At 44.9% G+C, this 21,819-nt stretch overlaps 1 protein-coding gene and 1 long non-coding RNA gene across 8 annotated transcripts in view; both read right to left on the bottom strand.

Annotated features, from left to right (window-relative positions):
- The window catches only part of KIAA0586, a 65,938-nt gene that overhangs the window by 4,168 nt on the left and 39,951 nt on the right, over positions 1–21,819 (bottom strand). For all 7 annotated transcript variants that reach the window (XM_081005297.1, XM_081005300.1, XM_081005301.1 and 4 more), the window contains exons 28-32: positions 21,572–21,648; positions 20,171–20,305; positions 19,811–19,982; positions 16,895–17,019; positions 15,162–15,249 (exon numbers count right to left, since the gene is read on the bottom strand). In XM_081005297.1, coding sequence (XP_080861423.1) covers positions 15,162–15,249; positions 16,895–17,019; positions 19,811–19,982; positions 20,171–20,305; positions 21,572–21,648 — 597 coding nt within the window. The remainder of the gene's footprint in view (positions 1–15,161; positions 15,250–16,894; positions 17,020–19,810; positions 19,983–20,170; positions 20,306–21,571; positions 21,649–21,819) is intronic.
- On the bottom strand, positions 5,086–11,331 carry LOC308470470. Its single transcript, XR_013982434.1, has 2 exons — positions 11,211–11,331; positions 5,086–10,999 (listed from the first exon to the last, which is right to left on the bottom strand). It is a non-coding gene; the product is annotated as an uncharacterized lncRNA (long non-coding RNA).

Here is a 21,819-nt window from a genome sequence, read left to right as displayed (position 1 = left end):
GAGAAGCCTGGGAGGAGGTGTTGGAAGCTGAAGAGGTAACAGGGTTTAGCGAGAAGGAATAGGCTGTGGCAGAGAGAAGTCAAGAGACTGGAGGCTGGAGAGGAGAGGGCCACGAGGCAGAGATGAGGCAGGTGGCTGAAGAAGCCAGGGGGGGTCTCTCTCTCTTGCTGTGACCAGCTCCTCCGACCCACTGGTCTCCTCAGAGGTCTGAAGAGGGTGGAGTAGAGACAGGCAAGATGACAGAGTCTCAGATTGCTTGGGAAGAACCCCCAGGAGGAGGAGACTTAAGAGAGCTGTGGGAAGGCAGGGACCTTTAGTCCTTGCAACTGACTCATTGGGGCAAGACCTACTGGGAAGAGTTGCAGTGCTCACTAGGCACTCTTTGAATAAAGAGTTAGGTTCACTGACACCTTGTGGGTTATTGCTGACATGTTCCTGATGCCCACCCTGACATCCCTGATAGAGAAATGAAAAACACCTTTTGAAGCATCTGGTCCTCTCTCTAACATCACCCCTGTTCTTTGGAGGTACAGGTAAACGACTTTTCCGTGCGCTCTGGTTTCTGTCACGGTGGTCCGTTGCGCCAGAAGCAGTTTAGTCCTGCTGGCCACATGACCCGGAAACCTGTCTGTGGACAAATGCTGGCTCCCTTGGCCTGAAAGTGAGATGAGCACTGCACCCTGCCTTTGACTGGACTTAACTGTCCAAGGGTCCTTTACCTTTCTCATCTGGAATCAGTACATAAGAACCACTGGATCAGGCCCATGGCCCATGTAGCCCAGCTTACTGTTCTCATAGAGGCCAACCAGACGTCTACGGGAACCCCAAAGTCCGATCTGAGCACAAAAGCCCTCTCCTGCCCCACTGCAGTTCCCAGCAACCGGTATTCAGAAGGATGCTGCCTCCAGCTTTGGAGGTAGAGAAAATCCATCGGGGTTATTAGTCACAGAAAGTCACGGAAAGCCTTCACGGCCTAGGACCCTTGTACCTATGGGACCGCCCCATGGAGGACCTTAAGGTCTATAAATAGCAACACCCTAGAGGTCCCGGGCCCTAAGGAAGTCAGATTAGCCTCAACCAGAGGCAATTTGAATCATAGGGGGCGGCAAGGGAGAAAAAAATCTCTGGATGGTGGTTAAACTGGAGCAGCAAAAGATGTTAACGGGACGAATAATGGGGAGGGACCAAGCAACAAAGGTTAAGGTCCAGGCTGGGTGTGGCATGTGGCCCTCAGAAAGCTGCCCATTTGGGAATTTGACCCTTGGACTGACAAAAGTCCCCCCCCCCCCCAGGCATAGTTGAACACTCTAACCAATGCAGCACACAGCTTCTTGGAATTAACTCACGTCTTTCTGCCAGACCAAACCATGTTTGCCACAGGAGATACCTTTTCATTACTCATTTTTGCTTGATGACTATGGCCTGGGCTAACGTAAAACAGAGAAAGTGGGTGACCTTCAGGTCTTATCCAGTCCTTTATATCTAATGCTTAATGGCAATTATCCCTGTGTCCAACACTGCACTCTCCATTGAAGGTCACTGGACCAGTGACTCCAGTTCTCCCAGAGTGGGTACAAGATGGTTCTCTAAAACCACGGCAGAATTTACATGCAGGACCGAGACACGTTCATGATAATGTGAAGAGTTTAATGGTGTGAAAAGGTCCGCACCTCAGCTGCTTTTGCAGCAGTCTGTGGAGAGGCAGTCTACTGGGCTGAGTGCCAGCACTTCCAAAATTACTCGCAAGCATCTGGGACAGTACTGGAGAGAGGGAGCCGTCAATAAGCAAAAGGTTTCCCATTCTCCTTCATGGATCATGCCACACTGAGCTGCAGTGGAGGAGGAGATTTCCTACAAACAGAAATGGGCTGAGAGGGATGGGCCTTTGTACAGATTGAATAGTTCCAAAGGAACAGGAGGCAGAGGGTAGGAATATAGACCTGATTCTTACAGTACACAGAAGAAGCAAAAAGCTGGCTGCTGTCATTTCCCCTACCCAGATTTTTCTTTTGAAACCCAGAATCTAGAGCTCCGCAGAATCCAGAGTTTTTAAAACCTAGACTGAACCCACGGAGCCATTAAAATCATAAGGGAGCTGTTTCCAGAAGAACAGTGAAGGGATAGAGACTTTGACTATCATCATGGGGTGGTTGGGCTCACTTGCGCTGCCCCATCTCCAGCCCAAGGAACCTTCCGAATGGAATTCCTGCCACTGGCATCATGGATATGTGTCTCTTAATGAACTGAATAGAGTGAAAGATTATGAGTCATGGGACAGGGACAGACAGTGTGTGCATGAACTCAGTTGGGTTTGTTTTGTTTTTTGGTTGCTATTTTGTTAATGTTGTTGCTACTGTTTTATAGATGATAAAATGCGGCATTGATTTGTTAACTGTATAATATGGCTTTTGTTGTAATAGTTCAGTTCAGCTTATTTTTTTAGTTGTTTTGTTGATGGTGTTTTATGGATTGTTTTACTGATGATTTGTTCATTGCTCCTATATGCTGTATTTGTGCTGTAATCATGTTACTGTATTGTTATTTTTTTTATTGTAAGCCGCTTTGGGATTCATTTGAATTAAAAGCGGCACAGAAATATAACAAACCAAATCAGTCAAAATTAATCTGTTTTCCTACTGCAGTGCTTTTCAAGATTTCTGGCCTGCCTTTCCATATTGACTAGCTGACTGAAGGATCTCCGCTTGATAACCATGGGACATCTGTTCTGGACAGACTTGTTGGGTTTTAGTCTCACTCCGTGACCCGTGAGAAAGCTCCAAAGCAGAAGATCAGCAGTGGTGGACAAATTTGCCTTCTGGAACCAGGTTCACTGAGGAAGTCTTGAGAGCTACCATGGATCTCTGAGTCCCTTTCAAATACAGGCCATAACCAACTGATGTGCATCATGCCGATCCTGGAAGTACTTTAAAAATGGCAAAAACAACCCTCAAAGAGCCCAGGCACGAAAACAGCACCTAGCCATCCCACAAGCCTTTGCAAGTGCAATCCCAGGAGCTGTGGCTCTGTGGAGAGTTGGTGTTTGAGCAAGGAGGTTTGGAGGGAGCGATTGTGGTGGAGTTTGGCGTCTGGTAAATGCTGCTGTTTTTTTCAAGGCTTTCCAGAGGTTGAGGGGTGTTTGCAGGCTTTTGACTGACGCAGGCGATACCTCGGAACGTAACCCCTGCATAAGTGGGGAGTTGTCTGTACAATTTGAAAGCCGCTGCCGACGTCGTTTCACTGCTAAGCACAAGTTAATGGAGACAACAAAAATGACTTCAATGTCTTCTTTCAGGACCCTTTCCAAAGATGCTTCCTTTCTGTTTGCTTTTTAAAATAACAATAGTGATGTGTTTGCATTGTTTCCCCATCCAGTTTTTCTTGTTGTTGTTTTGGGGGGGGGGGAAACACTGACCCCCCAAGTTCCGGGAAAATCCATTTTCAGTTATTGTTTATTCTGCACTTCTCACACCCCTCCCCTGGCTTTAAATATGAAGCTTTTATCTTTATTACAAATATTTGTAGCTTATATTCAACTTAATGTTTTATACAAAAATGCTATATAAGGGAAGGCTACGAAGAGGGGAAGAAACCGAAACATAAGCAGATGATTAGACTGGGATAAACTGTTTTTATTTTAGTGAAAGGAGATAGCACTGTTGCTATCACTTACTGCCTGGGCTTGGGTCAAAACTATGCAAACAAGGAAAAGTGTTTTCGCTTTAATCTCATCTCTTTCATCTGCAGCCCAGCCCAGGCTGACTAGGAAAGTGGCCCAGATTTTTAACAGAAACTTCTGGGACTGGAAGAAGTGCAGCCAAGTCAAGCATTAAGTCTGCTTCCTTCTCGCTCACACACCCTAATATCTGCACTGAGCTAATACGCAGATTAAGAGAATCCCTCGAATTACTGTTTTGTTCTATCTGTTTTATAAATGTATCTGCCACCCTAAAGCCAGGGCCTCTGAGGGTGGCTTACAAAATATTAACACCGAACCAGCAAGTTAAGCACAAAATAAAATAATGCAATACTACAGAGTGCACAGGGAAACACACATTAGAAAACAAGAAAGAAAAACAGAACAAAAACCAGCTAGCTGGTACTCTGGCAGTCCTGCATTTGATGGGATTTGACCCAGTACCGGAAAGATATCAAAGGCTATGGCAGGTGAACCTTCCTGGGAAGCACATCCCACATTTGCTGAAATGTCCTAAGTCATTTAGGAGTGTTTTCTTTTTAAAGGTTTTCTTTTTAAAGGGTTTTCCCCCCAAGCAATCCGAGACTGTGCCTGCTTGACACTAACCTCTCCTCTGCCCTCTTCATGCCTCTTCTGATTCAGGGGGAAGGGAGCTTGTCACAGTAGGAGGGGGAGACACCCATGACTCTTCACCAGCCATTTCTGCCTCTTGGCCTCCCTCCTCTCCTGCTCTGCTTTTGATTCTGGACTTCTCTCTGCCACAGACTGCCCCCGCTTACTAAGCCCTGTTACCTCTTCAGATTCCGACACCTCCTCTCCCTCCCAGTCTTCTGTCTCTGACCACTTGTTGTCCCACCACCAATCCCTGGGTTCTGAGCCTTCTTCCCTTGGTGGTTTGCCAGCTGGTTCCTCCCATTATTCCCCTGTGTCCAACTAGTCCATGACATTAATTGCACTGAGAAACAGACTGTCAGCCAACGTAGATGCCCGAGTAGAGGACAGCTGAATGTAAACCCAAAATACACAATGTAGGCAATGGCTCTGGGCAGTCAGGCAGAGGGAGGGAGTGCTGTGCTTCCCATCTGCAAACACGTTCCCTAGTAGAAGCCGAAGAACAGCAGTACACATTCCTGCTGTTCCACAGAGGCTTTTAGGTCCAGTTGTCTCATAAACCGTAAAGCATGTTGATGGCCCAGCACAATTCTGTTTCCTCTCTCCAGAGCTCTGGCAAGGCCAACAGATCAGGTGTCTTTATTACCATTTGAGCTACTAGAAGAATTTGTCCGTAGCTAGAAAAGCATCCTAGCATCAAGGCAGTAAACACATGAATTCCAAGGGTCCTGCTGGGGCCAAGTGCGCCAGATGGCAGAGGTATACAACATAACAGTAACCTGAGTAAATATTGTTATTTATTAAACTTATTTGTCGCTTTTCTTACAGAAACTCAGAACGACTTACAACACAAGCCTTTTAACATTCCAGTTTGGTTCCAGCTGATTTTTTAAAAAAATTAAAGTGTTTCTAGACATGTGAGGATAAGCTTAAATGGATGTGCACGATGGCTGGGAAAAACCACGTTTAGGAGGGAAACAACTGGGGCGGCTTGGCTGTCCTGCTTGCGAGTATCAGCAGACGGATTTACTTGCAAGCTTTGTGTTATACTGGAGCAGAGGAAGCCAGCAAGAGAGAAGCTATTTTAGACAATCAGATCTGTTTCTGAAAGTGACAGCGATAAGAATCCTACACGCAACGGGTGCCAGGAGCAAACAAAATTAATGCAGCGTTGAGGAACCCCCCCACCCCCCCATTTTCACATCAGATGGCGTGCTGGCAACTGTAGCGCTGTGGCCTCACGCTGCTCTTCCAGCATTCCTCAAAGCTGTGCAAGAAAATGTGTGTGTGAGAGACAGAGATCGCATCGCCATGCGCGCGCGCACACACACACACACACACACACACTCAAGAGCAATGTCAGAGCCTTCGCCTTCTCAATCTGTCTCTACAGTGAGCACACACACGTGCAATTATAATACACACACACACACACACAAGGCACATCCATCCACACACACATACATAAGGCACATCTCTGCGTTAAAAAGTACAGTAGGAGTAGCGGTAAGTAATCACTGCTCACTAGAAAGCACATCGACTTCGTAATAATATCTGAATAATTGCCAGTGGCAATACCTACTTTTCCACACGTAGACGATGCCCCGGGGGAAAAGAGGATTGTCATATCACAGACCGAAGGAAGCCTCACTAAGGCCAGCTGTGATTTCCAGGGCTTTAATAGGTCCGGCCCAGCCATTCAGAGAAGGCCTATGAACCTTGAGGACCAGATAGCCGTTTTACAATCTAGAAGCAGGGGCTGCCAGGGGTCCCAACTGGGCTGCATGTTAGAAGAAGAAAAATCCTCATGCAGAAAATGCATGAAGCAGCATAAAGTCAGGGTCTGCAAACAGCCCTTGAAGTTTCCTGAATACAAAAGCAACCTTGTGTCCATTGGCAATCCTAAAAGATAAATAAATGACAGTTTGAACAAGCAAATCCTCCTTGTATTGTTCCACACCAACTATTATCTCGAACAATGCCACAGGAAGCGGTCCAAAGGAACATTAAAGGAGGTGCCCCTGGTTTATGTGTTTGTGTGTGTTTTAGAAATTGCAGTTCTCTCAGATGCTTGCAAATTAAAAAGCAAAAACACAACCCTAGAAAGTTTTAGAAAGAAGAGATGGAACTGGGGGCTCCCACTGCTGAATTGCGGGGTTCAGCAGTACGGTATTCTGTTCAGTGTACACACACACACACACACACACACACACACACCACCAATGGGAATAAGAGCCGGTTCAAGTTCTAAGTTGCCATTATTTGGCTAATAGCTTCAAGCTGCCAGGGCACAGCTGCATGGGTCCAGCCAGACAGGCTCTCACAGCAATGCTTTGATAGCGTGGGGGCCCTTAAGTGTCAGGATATAGAAAAGGCAGCAGTTGTTGGCTGTGAAAACAGTCTGATGCAAACCAGATGGTGGCTCGCTTGACGGGCAACACAAAAGGAAAACAATTGGTTCATTCAACAAAAGTCAAGCTACTGCCCAAGAGAGTTAGCAGAACACAACAACAGTCAACCAGAGTGGAAGCAAACAAGAAACGGTTGTGTGGCTCTGGTTAAGAGGGGAAATTGCTCCTCTTTTGTTTAGGCTGAGGAGTTTTTATTTCTAATTCTTACATTCATTAATTTCAGTCCAGATTAGCCTCCCGATCCCCCTTTCCTCCAGAGTGCTTCGAGTGTGTGTGTGTGTGTGTGTGGTTTTTTTTGTGTGTTGCTCATTCTGCTTCTGCCTTAAGGCACCTTAAGAAAACTGTAAAGTATATATTTATTTTACTTGGAATTTCCTCTTGGAAATTTCTAAATAAGGCGGACCTTCTTTTCCTCGAACACCTCCCAGAAGGTGTGGCCATCTCACTGCTTTGACAGTAAAAAATGAGTTATCCACATAGTGACAACATTGGTGAACCCATTTTTATCTAAGTGGGCTTTGTTGTGCTGGAAGCATTCCCTCTTTCAAGAAATCCTGTTCACACCAACTTGCCTACTGAGGAACTCCTGCAGGTATGTGCCACAACAACCCAGCGTGGTCCAGAGGATTCTGGGATATGTTTTTTAGCAGGTGCACACACAGCACATAGCCAGGTCTGCTGGACCTCACTGTGGCCCCTGCATCAACTGAAAGTGCTAACTACAGCAGACACTCTTATGTCTACCGATTGGCAGTATGGAGGCAAGGGAAGATTTCAGGGAGTCTTCTTCACCATTACTGACCATCCAACTGAGGACCATGCATAAGATATCACAGACATCAGGGTTCACTCCTTATGCCAGATACACTATGCAAACTTTTCAGGCACTCAGAACACCTTTAATGGTCCCTTCCATTTGGCTGATTAACATCCTGTACCCTTTTAAATACATTTGTGGGAGGGAGGGTTATTGCTTTATTTTTGTTCTTGTTTTTATTATGCATTTTGTGTTTTTATCTTGTATTTTCATGCTGTGAACCGCCCTGAGTTCTATGGATGAAGGGCAGTATACTTTTTTGAATGTCCCATATTTGCCTGTACTATCTCTCTGGTTCTTACCTTTCCAAATTATCATCACAGGATTAGCATGTCACACTAAACTGTGGCCTAGTGCAAGGGTGGGGAAGCTTTGGTCCTCTGGATATGGCTCATATAATTCTCTTCCATCCCAGCAAGAATGGCTAACTGCCAGGGATTATGGGAATTCAGCAACACTTGAGCAGCACCCCGCGCCTGGCGTAGTGCAACATGCATGAACCACAGCAAGCACGACACTGTGTGCTTCTCTGTTCCCTTTTCTCCTCCTGCGCAGCCGGCAGGAGGAGCTCAGAAGCTTTTGCTCTTACGACAAGCAGAGAACTAGAGAGTCCACACCTGAACCAGAGAGCCAGTGGTGGTTTAGTGGTTAAGAGCCTTGGACTAGGACCTGGGACTGCAGGCTTCGAACCCCCACTCAGCCATGAAGCTCACTAGGTGACCTTGGAGACAGCCATCATCTCTTAGGTCTAACCACCCTCACAAGGTTGTTGTTGTGAGGATGAAATGGGGAGGAGGAGGAGGAGGAGGAGGAGGAGAGCCACATCAACCACCTTGAGATTCTTGCGAGATAAAGGTGGTATATAAATGTGAAAAATAAATAAATTCAAAAGCCAGGCAGCCACGTACATGTGTGGGACACAACAGTGGGAATAAGAAGCATGTTTTCTAAGTAGCATATCACTGTGCTCAAGCAACGGGGAATAGTATTAAATATTCCCTATTTATAATTTTTTCATAAAAATAATAATTCACGACTGCAATCTGCTAAAAGAAACCTTCATTAAGGCCTGCCATCTATGCGCAGCAATCACTTGAACTACAATTATGCTCTTAAGAGAGGGAGAGGGAGAGGGGGAACACTGGCAATTAGGGCGCTACCCAAATAGGCCTGGCTTTTACTTAAAATCTTAAACGGCTTTTCTGAGTTAAGTGCTGTGTTTCATTGAACTAATGTAAACCTATTTGATGTCAGATTATGTACAGAACAACACATGCGCGCAGCCTGGCAACGGTGGAGTGTCACACAAGCAACTAGCCAACATGGTTGGAGTTAAATATATAGTACCGGAACATCCCTCTGCTGCAATCCTAGACATGAGAACCAGGAGATAAGTTACAGTAAGTTCAGGGGTCAGAGGAAGTTCACTGCACCCAGTTCTCATTGAACTCAGTGGGATCCCATAAGCTATGATTGCCATTACCTTTGAGCCTGCTTGGGTTGTGCACCAGAGAGGCAGCCATGACTCCCTGTGACGTTTTCCTCCCTCTGGAACCCTGGGACTGAGTCCAATGAAGGTAGTGCTAAGGGGGGAACCTCAGACCTGGCCCCCAAGCCTCCATCACCTCCTCAGCCACATTCATCACCGACCCTTTAGGGTGGATTGTTTTGTGGCGGAGACCAACAGCCTCTCCTCCCCCCAGCCATGTCCCTCTGCCTCCACATAATTTTTATCATGAATCCCCATCACACCATCTCAACAATTACTCCCAGAAACGAAACAACTGAAATTCCATACATACAGACGCACGCACGCAGCACCAGCTATAACCTGCTCAACTTTTTCAGCCTCTAATTTAGCCCCCAGCTTTCTGCACTGTATATGCCAGGGGGGCAGTTAAGGACAGCTTTATATTTTCTGCTTGGCGCAACTCGGAAGTGACAGGCACCATGCTGCTGCGGCCTTAATTTGCAAGAAGCGTAGGGAAGGGTAACTAAGCGGCTCCTGGGCTAATACAGTCATTAGCATCCCAGCGTGCCCCTTCCTTTAAACATCCATTCATTCTGCTTTTCGGTTCCCTGTTTATGTAAAGGGACGTATGCCTGATGGGGTGAAAGCAGGTCAGCCTCGCCAGCTCAGCATCACCCTCATCTGCTTTTATTCAGGGCCACTCAAGGCGGGTGCCAGCGGGATCCTTGCCCATCTCGCCGTTTCACTTTTCTCAATGAAGGCAGTGGCAATTACTAGTTTCATGAAGTGCACAATGTAGGGCGCTCAGAGCTGTTCCAGCTATATCCTAGAGTAAGTGTCCGGGTCCTGCGAGGGACTGTGAGAAAGACTTGTTTCTGGCAAGAAGCCTTTTGGAGGGGAAAGGAGGAGAGAATAACAATTGTTTTTAAAAGCGTATTTGGCACAGATGACAAAGCAAAGGCCCTACAGGATGAAGTTTCACCAGTAGCATAGGAGTCCAAGGTAGCACCAAGAAGAAAACAATATTAATGTTGATTTCTATTGCAGCAGCTGGTAGCACCTCTCCTTCTCTTCCCCACTTTCCCACTTTATACTGAAAGGCCTCACCAGGCTCCACATTACCTGTCATTTACTTTATGTTACTTCTTTAGAAAAAAATATCGATATACTGCTGTATCACAAAAAAATACCAAAGTGGTTTACAATAATATTTTTATGTACCAATGCCGCGTAGCAATTTAAAACCAGAGATTATTAATTCATTATTACTGAATAGTGCGCTTTTAATTGCCTATGTAAAGCCTGGTGGAATACAAAACTTTTCAGCAGGCCTTTAGAGGTTCAAACAGAAGGTGCCCGATGAATCTCTGTTGGTAGAGGATCCTACAAGACTGGGCCGATGACACTGTTTCGTTCTCCTTCATGCAGAGGTCAGCTGCTCCTTGTCAACTGGGGGATGTTGTCACCACCAACACTCCTGCAGATGATCTCAGTGACTGAGCTGGGATCAGAGTTTAGACAGTTCCCCAGGTATTGCTGGACCTAAGTTGTTCAGGGCTTTGTAAATTGGCAAGGACCTTCATCCTGGTTGGCAGCAAATGGGCAGCCTGTGCAGATGTTCTAACAAGGGTGTTATATATTGTTGGCCACGTGTCACCATCAGCAGTCTGGCTGCTCCAGTCTGCTCCAGCAGGAGCTTCCAAGCCAGGCCCAAGGGCATTCCCACATAGGGTGCATTACAGGAATCCAGACTCAAGGTTACAGAAGCATTTCTGGCCTTTACAGAAGACACAGAGATACAAAATCCTGCAGTAAGACCTACTGTCATAATTGTTTCAGCCCCATGCTTTGACTCAAATTCCTAAAGGTTTTTACTCAAGCAAGCAACAAACCAGAACTGGAAGACCAGGCATTATAAGCTTACCAAACCTTATAACCCAGGTAGCAAAATGTGCTTTGTTAGCTACTCATTTTTCTGAACAGCGGAGTAGCAACTTAGTACAGTGGTACCTCGGGTTAAGTACTTAATTCGTTCCGGAGGTCCGTTCTTAACCTGAAGCACCACTTTAGCTAATGGGGCCTCCTGCTGCCGCCGTGCCGCCGGAGCACAATTTCTGTTCTCATCCTGAAGCAAAGTTCTTAACCTGAGGTACTATTTCTGGGTTAGTGGAGTCTGTAACCTGAAGCGTATGTAACCCCAGGTACCACTGTACTGTAACCAACTCTACTCTGTTGTGACCTGGCCCTAAAACCTCATCAACTTTCTAGGCTCAGAAGGTCTTATGGCTCTGAAATCTACTAGAAGTAGTCTGGTGTGAACCCCTCCAGTGATATCTCAAAGGGGGAGGAGTAATTACTAAACTATGGACCCAGGATTGTTCAGACCTTTCAGATGGAAGTCTGTCCCTGAAAGCTGTCCCAGGTTCTGATTCTGGCCAGCTCTATAATGCCACTTCCTAAAGCCACTTCTGGAACACCAGCAAAAAGACCCCCAAAACCAAGCCAAACCAAACAATCCCATAGCCTTATCATTTTCTTGTCCTGATTTGAGCTCCACAGTTGGCTCCAATATCATCCCTTCCAGCTGAAGCATCTGGTAGGGATTTGCTATACCACAGTAAGTACTGTAATTCATTAGAATAATTTCTGACTAATGAAGAGACGACAGCAAACTATCTTGCAAAGCCAAGTAATGAATCTATTAACCGAGGAAATGAATTCTGTGACACATAATAGCTTCCAAATCTAAGGAAGGAAGATGTTTTGAGTACAGAACACGAACCCCCCTGGAAGCTTTCACAATTGCTCTCCAGACTACCCATTTCCCCGTGGAAGCTGCAGCACTTGCTAGATTGGTTGCGTAAGGGTTGATAAGCATTTTGGTTCCGCCTGTGTATCGCATGCACACACAAAAGATCCAGAATACTCATTTTCAATGCCATGTATTCACTATTATGCATTTTTTGCTTGGTAGGAACTGGACTGGTTCCAATACTTAATTGGCTCCATGACCACAAAGTTTTCAGCGAGTGAGATTTCTGCACAAACCAATAGATAGATAGATAGATAGATAGATAGATAGATAGATAGATAGATAGATATAGATAGATAGATGTGATGGGGAAGTGTTTATAAGTCGAATCCCCTTCTGTGACCCAGAAGAGGGCACATCCCACTGCATAAGGAACACAAATCCTGAGCATTGCATGGAAAAGACAACGATCACTCAAACTCACCCTCTGGTCTATGGGTCAGAAAATACTGGTACTTGTGGCTAGTCCTTTCCCTCCAGTTTTGGGGACTACCAACACTTAGGATTGGGATCACAGGTGATTGCATAGTACAGTGGTGCCCCGCAAGACGAAAAACTCGCTACACGAAAGGGTTTTGCTTTTTTTGAGTCGTTCCGCAAGACGAATTTCCCTATGGGCTTGCTTCGCAAGACAAAACGTCTTGCGAGTTCTTGCGAGTTTGTTTCCTTTTTCTTAAAGCCGCTAAGCCGTTAATAGCCGCTAAGCCGCTAATAGCCGTGCTTCGCAAGACGAAGAGACTCACGGAACGGATTAATTTCGTCTTGCGAGGCACCACTGTAAGTCATATTAAGCAGCTGACTGTTCAGCTAGTCGGGAAGAGGAAGACTAGTATCATATATATTAAATGGATTAGATCTTATCTTTAAGCAAAAAGAATAAACAACAAACTTTGCCCTGTACACCCCTAAAAATGGGGCTTTCCTCCTCCCTGAAAAAAGGTCAACAACTGTGACCTGAACCTCATAAAATCGGGGCATTCCTCCTCCCTTAAAAAAGTGCAACAACTTTGACATAACCCCCCCCCCCCAAATCAGGGCTTTTCTTCCCAAAACGGGGGTAGATCACTGCCAGTTTTTAATTCTGTAAGTAGATCGCAGTCTCTTGGGAGTTGGCCACCCCTGTTCTATGTGAAACCCACCCTTGGCATTCTTCCTTAAAAAAAGAACAGAAGCTGCCACCTTGTGGTCAAGAGCTCATATTTAACAGATTGACTCATTCATACATGATGCAGCAGTAACATGTTCTGTAATGCACATGCAGATACATGTTAGCCACATTCACAACATATGTAGGTACACACTTCTACAAAATATCGTATATTTACAGACCCATAGATTTTCTGACATTAGAATGGCTTACTTTACTCTTTTCAGCTCCTGCTGAAAACATCTTTTGTTTACATACATAGATAATTTTATTTATATGCTGCCTTTCCAAACCATGCTCAAGGTTACTTTGAAAAAGTGGAAAAAACACACTACAACATAACAAAAGTAGTCATAATCAATAAATGAAATATTAAAAAATATACAACTAAACTGAACCATTTCCACAGAAATCACAAGATCCAAAATAAAACCAATATCAAGAACAGCAACAATGCCCCCCAAACAAGACCCCAGCCCAAGAACCTATAAACCTATTCAGACTTACAGATCGTTGACATATGTTTTAAGCTGGTCTTTAGCTTATTGAGGATTTATTTCCTTTAGGTTTTAGGCCATTATTTTAAATTGATAACACTGCTTTGTTTTTTAACAATCAAGCAGTATATAAATTTTATGAAATAAAACAATAGATTTCAACTTGTTTTTTAAAAAAGCAAATAAAACGATTTCACAGAATTGCAGTATTTATATCCTTTTTCTTTAGTTCAAATACCACTACACGAGGCTGCTTCTCACATCTATGCTAAGATTCCCAAGGAAGTATATAAAAGTTTACCTTGAAACCTGAAATATGCTTTTAGCAAAGCACATTTCTGAAATTCAGCCTCAATCTATCGTTTCTCTCAGCTTCTATAACATTCTATTCCAATAAGCTGCCTAGCTTAACTAAATTTCAACATACAAATGGATACGAAAGATGGTACAGTATTATTATAAGATAGAATTATAGCTTATTAATTCAGGATCCGAACAAATTGCTATTATTTTACTTCACTGAAGGTTTTTCATTGAGGTTGAATCCTGACAAGACAGAAGTACTGTTTTTGGGGGACAGGAGGCGGACGGGTGTGGAGGACTCCCTGGTCCTGAATGGGGTAACTGTGCCCCTGAACGATCATTTTGGACTCACAGCTGTCCATGGAGGCGCAGGTCAATTCTGTGTCCAGGACAGCCGTTTACCAGCTCCATCTGGTACGCAGGCTGACACCCTACCTGCCCGCAGACTGTCTTGCCAGAGTGGTGCATGCTCTAGTTATCTCTCGCTTGGACTACTGCAATGCACTCTATGTGGGGCTACCTTTGAAGGTGAGCCAGAAACTACAACTAATCCAGAACACAGCAGCTAGACTGGTGACTAGGAGCGGCCGCCGAGACCACATAACACCGGTCTTGAAAGACCTACACTGGCTCCCAGTATGTTTCCGAGAACAATTCAAAGTGTTGGTGCTGCCCTTTAAAGCCCTAAATGGCCTTAGTCCAGTATATCTGAAGGAGCGTCTCCACCCCCATCGTTCTACCCGGACACTGAGGTCCAGCACCGAGGGCCTTCTGGCGGTTCCCTCCCTGCAAGAAGCCAAGTTACAGGGAACCAGGCAGAGGGTCTTCTCAGTAGTGGCACCCGCCCTGTGGAACACCCTCCCACCAGAAGTCAAAGAGAACAACAACTACCAGACTTTTAGAAGACATCTGAAGGCAGCCTTGTTTAGGGAAGCTTTTAATGTTTGATGGATTACTGCATTTTAATATTTTGTTGGAAGCTGCCCAGAGTTGGAAGTGCTCAGAGAGGGCGAACCGGGCACTCGCTGCTCTCCCCCCGCAAAATTACCTTCATCCTTTTGTCCATTTGCTACCTTGAGCACCTGCACTTCGCCAAATGTGCCATGTGCTGCCGAGTGGCACTGCAGTGCAAGGGGGAGGGGCGGAAATGAACAGAAGGCTATCGTGCCAGTTGGTTTAAAGCAGGCATCCCCCTACTTGGCCCTCCAGCTGTTTTGGGAGTACAACTCCCATCATCCCTAGCTAACAGGACCAGTGGTCAGGGATGGTGGGAATTGTAGTCCCAAAACATCTGGAGGGCCGAGTTTGGGGGTGCCTGGTTTAAAGTGACTATCTGATACCATAAAAAATGCGGACCAGCATATCAGGTCTAAGAGAACATAAAAGAAATAATTTACCTGGCTCTTGTGCGACTTCGGATTTCGGTTTCACACAGATGATTCTGGATTTCATGGGTGCTGCCTGCTGTGGCTCCTGGCGCTCTTTCTGTATGTCAGTTATTAAATGTCATTTTAGACCATCAACTAGACGTTGGAATGTTCAGAACAAACAAAAAACGGCTTAATAGGAACACAAGAAGCTGCCTTATACCAAGTCTGGCCACTGTTCCCCCTAGCTCCCATCAGATGTCAAAGAGATAAACAACTACCTAATTGATGCTTTTGAATTATGGTGCTGGAGGAGACTCTTGAGAGTCCCATGGACTGCAAGAAGATCAAACCTCTCCATTCTTAATCAAATCAGCCCTGAGTGCTCACTGGAAGGACAGATCCTGAAGCTGAGGCTCCAATAGTTTGGCCCCCTCATGAGAAGAGAAGACTCCCTGGAAAAGACCCTGATGTTGGGAAAGATGGAGGGCACAAGGAGAAGGGGACGACAGAGGACGAGATGGTTGGACAGTGTTCTCGAAGCTACAAACATGAGTCTGACCAAACTGCGGGAGGCAGTGGAAGACAGGAGTGCCTGGTGTGCTCTGGTCCAGGGGGTCACAAAGAGTCGGACACGACTAAATGACTAAACAACAAACATATAGAAGACATCTGAAGGCAGCCCTGTTCAGGGAAGTTTTTAATGTGTGACATTTTAATGTATTTTTCATGTTTGTTGGAAGCCGCCCAGAGTGGCTGGGGAAACCCAGCCAGATGGGCGGGGTACAAATAATAAATTATTATTACTACTACTACTACTACTAGCTCAGTATTGTCTACATGGACTGGCAGCGACCTTCCAGGGTTTCAGCAAGGGAATCTTTCTCAGCCCTTCTTGTAGATGCCACTGGAGTTTGAACCAGGGACCTTCTGATTACAGATGCTCTACCACTGAGCTACAGCTGCCCCCCCTTTTTTTAAAAGCTCATTTAAGAAAAAAAGGTGCATTAACTATGCATTTATCTTTTCTTAGAAAAGTGTGGATTGTAATGCATGTCCATCTTTTCAGATAAGACTACAATCAAGAAGTAAAATTGAGCTGATTAGATTTGATTGTCCGTGGTTGTCAAACGTGCTAGCTGGGACAGAGGAAGGCACCGATGGTGTGGACTTAATTCAACAAGAAGGCAGGCACCGTTCCATACCCTTCAACATTTCTCCGATGAAAACAGGGACATCCCATTCTATAACGATAATTTTACTATTTACAACCCCACACATCTTACTGGGTTGCCCCAGCCACTCTGGGCAGCTTTCAACAAATATAAAAACATAATTACACATTAAACATTAAAAAAACCCTTCCCTATACAGGATTGCCTTCAGATGGCTCAGGAGAACGGCATATCCTCCAACGAAAATAGGGACATCCTAAGGAAAAGTGGGAGGGGCGCGGGTGGCACTGTGGGTTAAACCACAGAGACTAGGATTTGTCAATCAGAAGGTTGGTGGTTCGAATCCCCGCGACGGGGTGAGCTCCCGTTGCTCGGTCCCTGCTCCTGCCAACCTAGCAGTTTGAAAGCACATCAAAGTGCAAGTAGATAATTAGGTACCGCTCCGGCGGGAAGGTAAATGGCGTTTCCATGCGCTGCTCTGGTTCGCCATAAGCGGCTTAGTCATGCTGGCCACATGACCTGAAAGCTATCCATTTAGATGCGTGCAAGTTGCAGGTTTACTGTCCTGGTCTACTAAAGATGCATTACCTGGGATGTGCCATCCAAGCGCGGTGCCAAATTGCTATCTCCCTGCGCTGTTGGAGAAACTGGTCGATCCAGCTCAGCCATGGTCATTGGCCCACAAGTAGCAGCAGCGCCTCCAATAGCTTCTCCTGAGAGATTTAAACCAGATTTAAAGCACATAGCAAAACTAAAATTAAAAACAAAATAATACATTACTCCAAAAACAACCCTAATGAATCAAAGCGAGAGGGACCGCCATCATCCCAAGCACCTGGGATTCTCTTGGCTGCGAAGGTGCTATTTAGACTCATTTGTAGGCTACCCTCAAAAGACAAAAAGCAATTATCTTGCCTACTCATCATACTCTGAGCACAACTCCCATGTCAAAAAGTCGGGGGCTCTTTGTACTTCTCTGCGTGCGTACTGGTGATTTTTTTCTGGAACAACTGCAGTGTGGACTTTGCCAAGAGCCTGAGAAAGCTTTGAAACTGAGAAATCCTCAGCTTGTTCTCATTGGCATCACAAAAAGGTTTTAGCCATAAATCTCTTTAATATCACTCTTTTGAAATTTTTGCACATTGGAAAAAAGAAAACCACAGTGAATGTTTTTGAAGAGGGTTGGCACAGACAAAATGAGGCCAATCTTTTAACTGAAGATGGGAGTGTTACGTTTGCTATAACTGTGGTTAACGCTGGTACCTACCAGGTCCCCTGCTTGACTAAAGATTTTGAACTAGTGGCTTTAATCCAGTTAGCTTAAGAGTCCTGGTTAAGTAAGGAATCCATCTAGCTCAAAACTTTGGTTGATGCTGGTGCTGATATATTGCTGAATCACAGCTTAGGGGGAATTTGTGTCGGAGACAGGGAAATGAAGCATTCAATCACATGGTTAAGAGACTAGCTCTGTTGCATCAGCACTGGCCCAGACTGACTTTGTGGAATAATTTATTTTTAAGCAGAGCAGACATTAATGCACAACCTCAGAGCTCCTAAGAATCCAAGCACATGAATTTATGAGCCTTCCAAGCAGATAGGTACATTATAAAGGTTTCCAGCACAGAGAGAAAGTCATTTTATTATGTGAACGAGCAAAATAACCCAGCACACTCTAATTAAAAACAGAGTAATTTGCTGCAAGATCCACAACACATTTGCAGACTCTCTGAAAGGAACAGTATAACCTGTTGCAACATCAACAGCACTGAGCCGACTGCACCTCAACTCAGAGCTGAATTTTTTATAGCTAAGCCATTAGCTACAAAAAACACTGATTTATACTGGAAATGTTGATAGCGCCACAATTATCACTTGGCAGCTCAAGCAGACATGACCAGCTCATAAACTCTTGGAACCACTCACAGAATTTATGACATACAAAGCAAAGGCAGCTTACAAGACTGAAGACATGCTATAGGCCATGAGCCCTGGAATGCTGTACTGTATCAGTTGTCACGTGATTATTCCCCCCCCCCCCAATATCCAAACCGAACCCCCACTTTTAAGCAGAAAGATTAGCATAATATGTATTTCTTCAATACATACACAAGGTCAGACTGGAAATATGTAATATTTTATAAGAAGGTGATGTAATGGGCTATTTGATTGTTAAACTTCTAAATTATAACACAGGAACAAGACTGACATAAAAAACAGCACTTAATCGTAACTGTTGATGGATTGATGCATAGTCTCATGCTGCACCTTATACGTATAATTTTTAAAAAAGGAATTAGCCTCAAAAATGGCAGCCATTCAAAAAATAATTACCAAGAATTTTAGTTTTTCCTGGAAAAGACTCTTGTGTGTTGAATGCGCTATTCTAACTGAGCTGTGTTTTTTCCTGCTTTTGCAAAATAAAAGTGCTACTCATGGAGAAGTTAGAGGTTTTCCTACCAGGTTGTTTTCTGGAAGTGGTTAACAAAGAGATCAGCACAGGAAGGTGCTTTATATATAGCCAGACAATCAGCTATCCTGGAAAAACGTGAAAAGTGGGGTCCCACAGGGTTCTGTCCTGGGCCCATTGTTGTTTAACGTCTTTATAAATGATACAGACAAAGAAATTAAGGGGATGCTCATCAAATTTGCAGATGATACCAAACTCGGAGGGGTAGCTAATGCCACAGAAGAAAGAATTGGGATTCAAAACAATAGATTGAAGAACTGGGCACAAACTAACAAAATGCATTTCAATAGGGACAAATGTAAGGTTCTGCACTTAAGAAGAATCAGATGCATAAATACAGTGGTACCTCAGGTTAAGTACTTAATTCGTTCCAGAGGTCCGTTCTTAACCTGAAACTGTTCTTAACCTGAAGCACCACTTTAGCTAATGGGGCCTCCTGCCGCCGCCGCACCGCCGGAGCACAATTTCTGTTCTCATCCTGAAGCAAAGTTCTTAACCTGAAGCACTATTTCTGGGTTAGCGGAGTCTGTAACCTGAAGCCTATGTAACCCGAGGTACCACTGTATAAGATGGGGGAGACCTGGTTTACTAGCAGTACTTGCGAAAAGGATCTAGGGGTCTTGGTGGACCACAAGCTTAACATGAGTCCACAGTGTGATGCAGCAGCAAAAAATGCTAGCGCTATTCTAGGCTGCATCAACAGAAGTATAGTGTCCAGCTCAAGGGAAGTAATAGCACCACTCTATTCTGCCTTAGTAAGACCACACTTGGAATACTGTGTCCAGTTTGGGGCACAACAATTTAAGAAAGATGTTGACAAGCTGGAACATGTATTGAGGAAGGAAACCAAGATGATCAAGGGTCTGGAAACCAAGCCTTATGAGGAGTGGTTGAAGGAGTTGGGCACATTTAGCCAGGAAAAGAAGGGACTGAGAGGAGATATGCATTACACTGCTAACCAGTAGCAGGGGACAATTTCAAGCATATTCCGTACTCTATTTAGGAAACCTCCAGGAAAAAAAAAATTAAATTTGCACCTGCAACCCTGTCATATTGTCCCGGAGATGTTGCGCGCTGAGGTGGCTTTTTAGAAACCCGGCTGCTAGGCTGGTCCATGTAAACGCCACGTCCCATCAGGATGGTTTCTGCAGCTTCCGTCAGCTTCGGCCGCTGCCCCTCGCTCAGTTCCCCAGCACTGTCACTTGTGTTCTGGAGTAAAAGGGAGAGAAACAGAGGTGAGAGAAGGGAGGAGGCAATATTCCGTCCTTCTAGCAATCATCCAGACTACTATGAGGCAGATTTTCTCCCCACACCCCACCCACTCTGACAAACACCCCACACAGAGTGGAGCATGGGATCACAGGTGTGATCTGTTCTATTTTGAGAAATGAACATACCTCACTCCGACAGATCTCTTCCTGGGAAGCAAGTGGTGCTTGGTTTAGTCTTGAGAAAAGGGAGAGCACTGGGTCCTTGTGGTATCCTCTGTGAGGTCTGTGTAACACTTGTCCTTCGCTTGGAGGATCAAAATCCTGAAAGATGAACAACAGCATACTTTAAAAATAAATAAATGCATAAAACACAGTCAAACCTCGGCTCCCAAACGGCTCGAAAACGCATACGTAAAAGCTGCGGTTTTTTAATGTTTTTGGGAACCCGAACGTCTGATGCGACTTCTGTTTGAGTGCAGGAAGTTCTTGCAACCAATCGGAAGCTGTGCCTTGGTTGTTGAACATTTTGGAAGCCAAATGGGCTTCTGGAATGGATTATGTTTGACAACCAAGGCTTGACTGTAAAAGCATTCATTACTGAGGTCAGTCACTCTTCTGAAGCCTTGGGAGACACTTTCAATGACACAGTAGTTTAGTGCATAGGGGCATCAACACACTCTGTGCTGCTGCAATTATCATCACCATCATCATCATTATTAGTGTTCCACATATGGTCCAAGGTGATGTACAAAATATCCTGAAGGAGTGTTTCCACCCCCATCGTTCAGCCTGGACACTGAGGTCCAGCACTGGGGCCTTCTGGCTGTTCCCTCCCTGTGAGAAGTGAAGCTACAAGGAACCAGGTAGAGGGCCTTCTCGGTAGGGGTGCCATCCTGTGGAATGCCCTCCCATCATATGTTAAGGAGATGAGTAATTATATAACATTTAGGAAACATCTGAACGCAGCCCTGTATAGGGAAGCTTTTTAAGGTTTAATGTTTTACTATGTTTTTATATATGCTGGAAGGTGCCCAGAGTGGCTGGGGCAACCCAGTATGATGGGCGGAGTACAAACAAACAATTATTTTTTCACTGTTTTGTAATAGCTTTTATTATTATTATATAATCTCACTCATCCATTCACTCCTAGCTTTGGTTTGGCTTAGATATACCGTATTTTTTGCTCTATAAGACTCACTTTTTCCCTCCTAAAAAGTAAGGGGAAATGTTTGTGCGTCTTATGGAGCGAATGCAGGCTGCGCAGCTATCCCAGAAGCCAGAACAGCAAGAGGGATTGCTGCTTTCATTGCGCAGCGATCCCTCTTGCTGTTCTGGCTTCTGAGATTCAGAATATTTTTTTTCTCGTTTTCCTCCTCCAAAAACTAGGTGCGTCTTGTGTCTGGTGCGTCTTATAGAGCAAAAAATACGGGTATGTGCAAAACTCAGCCACTGCCTCTGACCAAACCGGCCCATTTGTCTATCTGGACCATTTAGAGATGGCTACCTGGGGGGAAACCCAGTTTTCTGCTGCCGCCACCCTGAAGACCCCATCAATTTTGGCAGTGTCTAGTTAAATGATTTCATTACCATCTCATGGGCATCATGAAGAGTGCTGGTCATACTGTCACTTAGATTTGGAAGAGACAATCCTCCTTCTGCAAAGGCTGGAAGGAAAAACATAATAAGCATGCACTTACGCACGGTAGGCGAAGACACAAATCCATTCCACTTGCAAAATAACGAAATACAGTGGTACCTCGGGTTACAGACGCTTCAGGTTACATACGCTTCAGGTTACAGACTCCGCTAACCCAGAAATAGTACCTCGGGTTAAG

Source organism: Podarcis pityusensis, assembly GCF_964106645.2.
Source record: "Podarcis pityusensis genome assembly, chromosome: 1".
Classification (NCBI taxonomy): domain Eukaryota; kingdom Metazoa; phylum Chordata; class Lepidosauria; order Squamata; family Lacertidae; genus Podarcis; species Podarcis pityusensis.
Note: the sequence above shows the minus strand (reverse complement) of the source record. Positions and strands in the feature narration are given on the sequence as shown.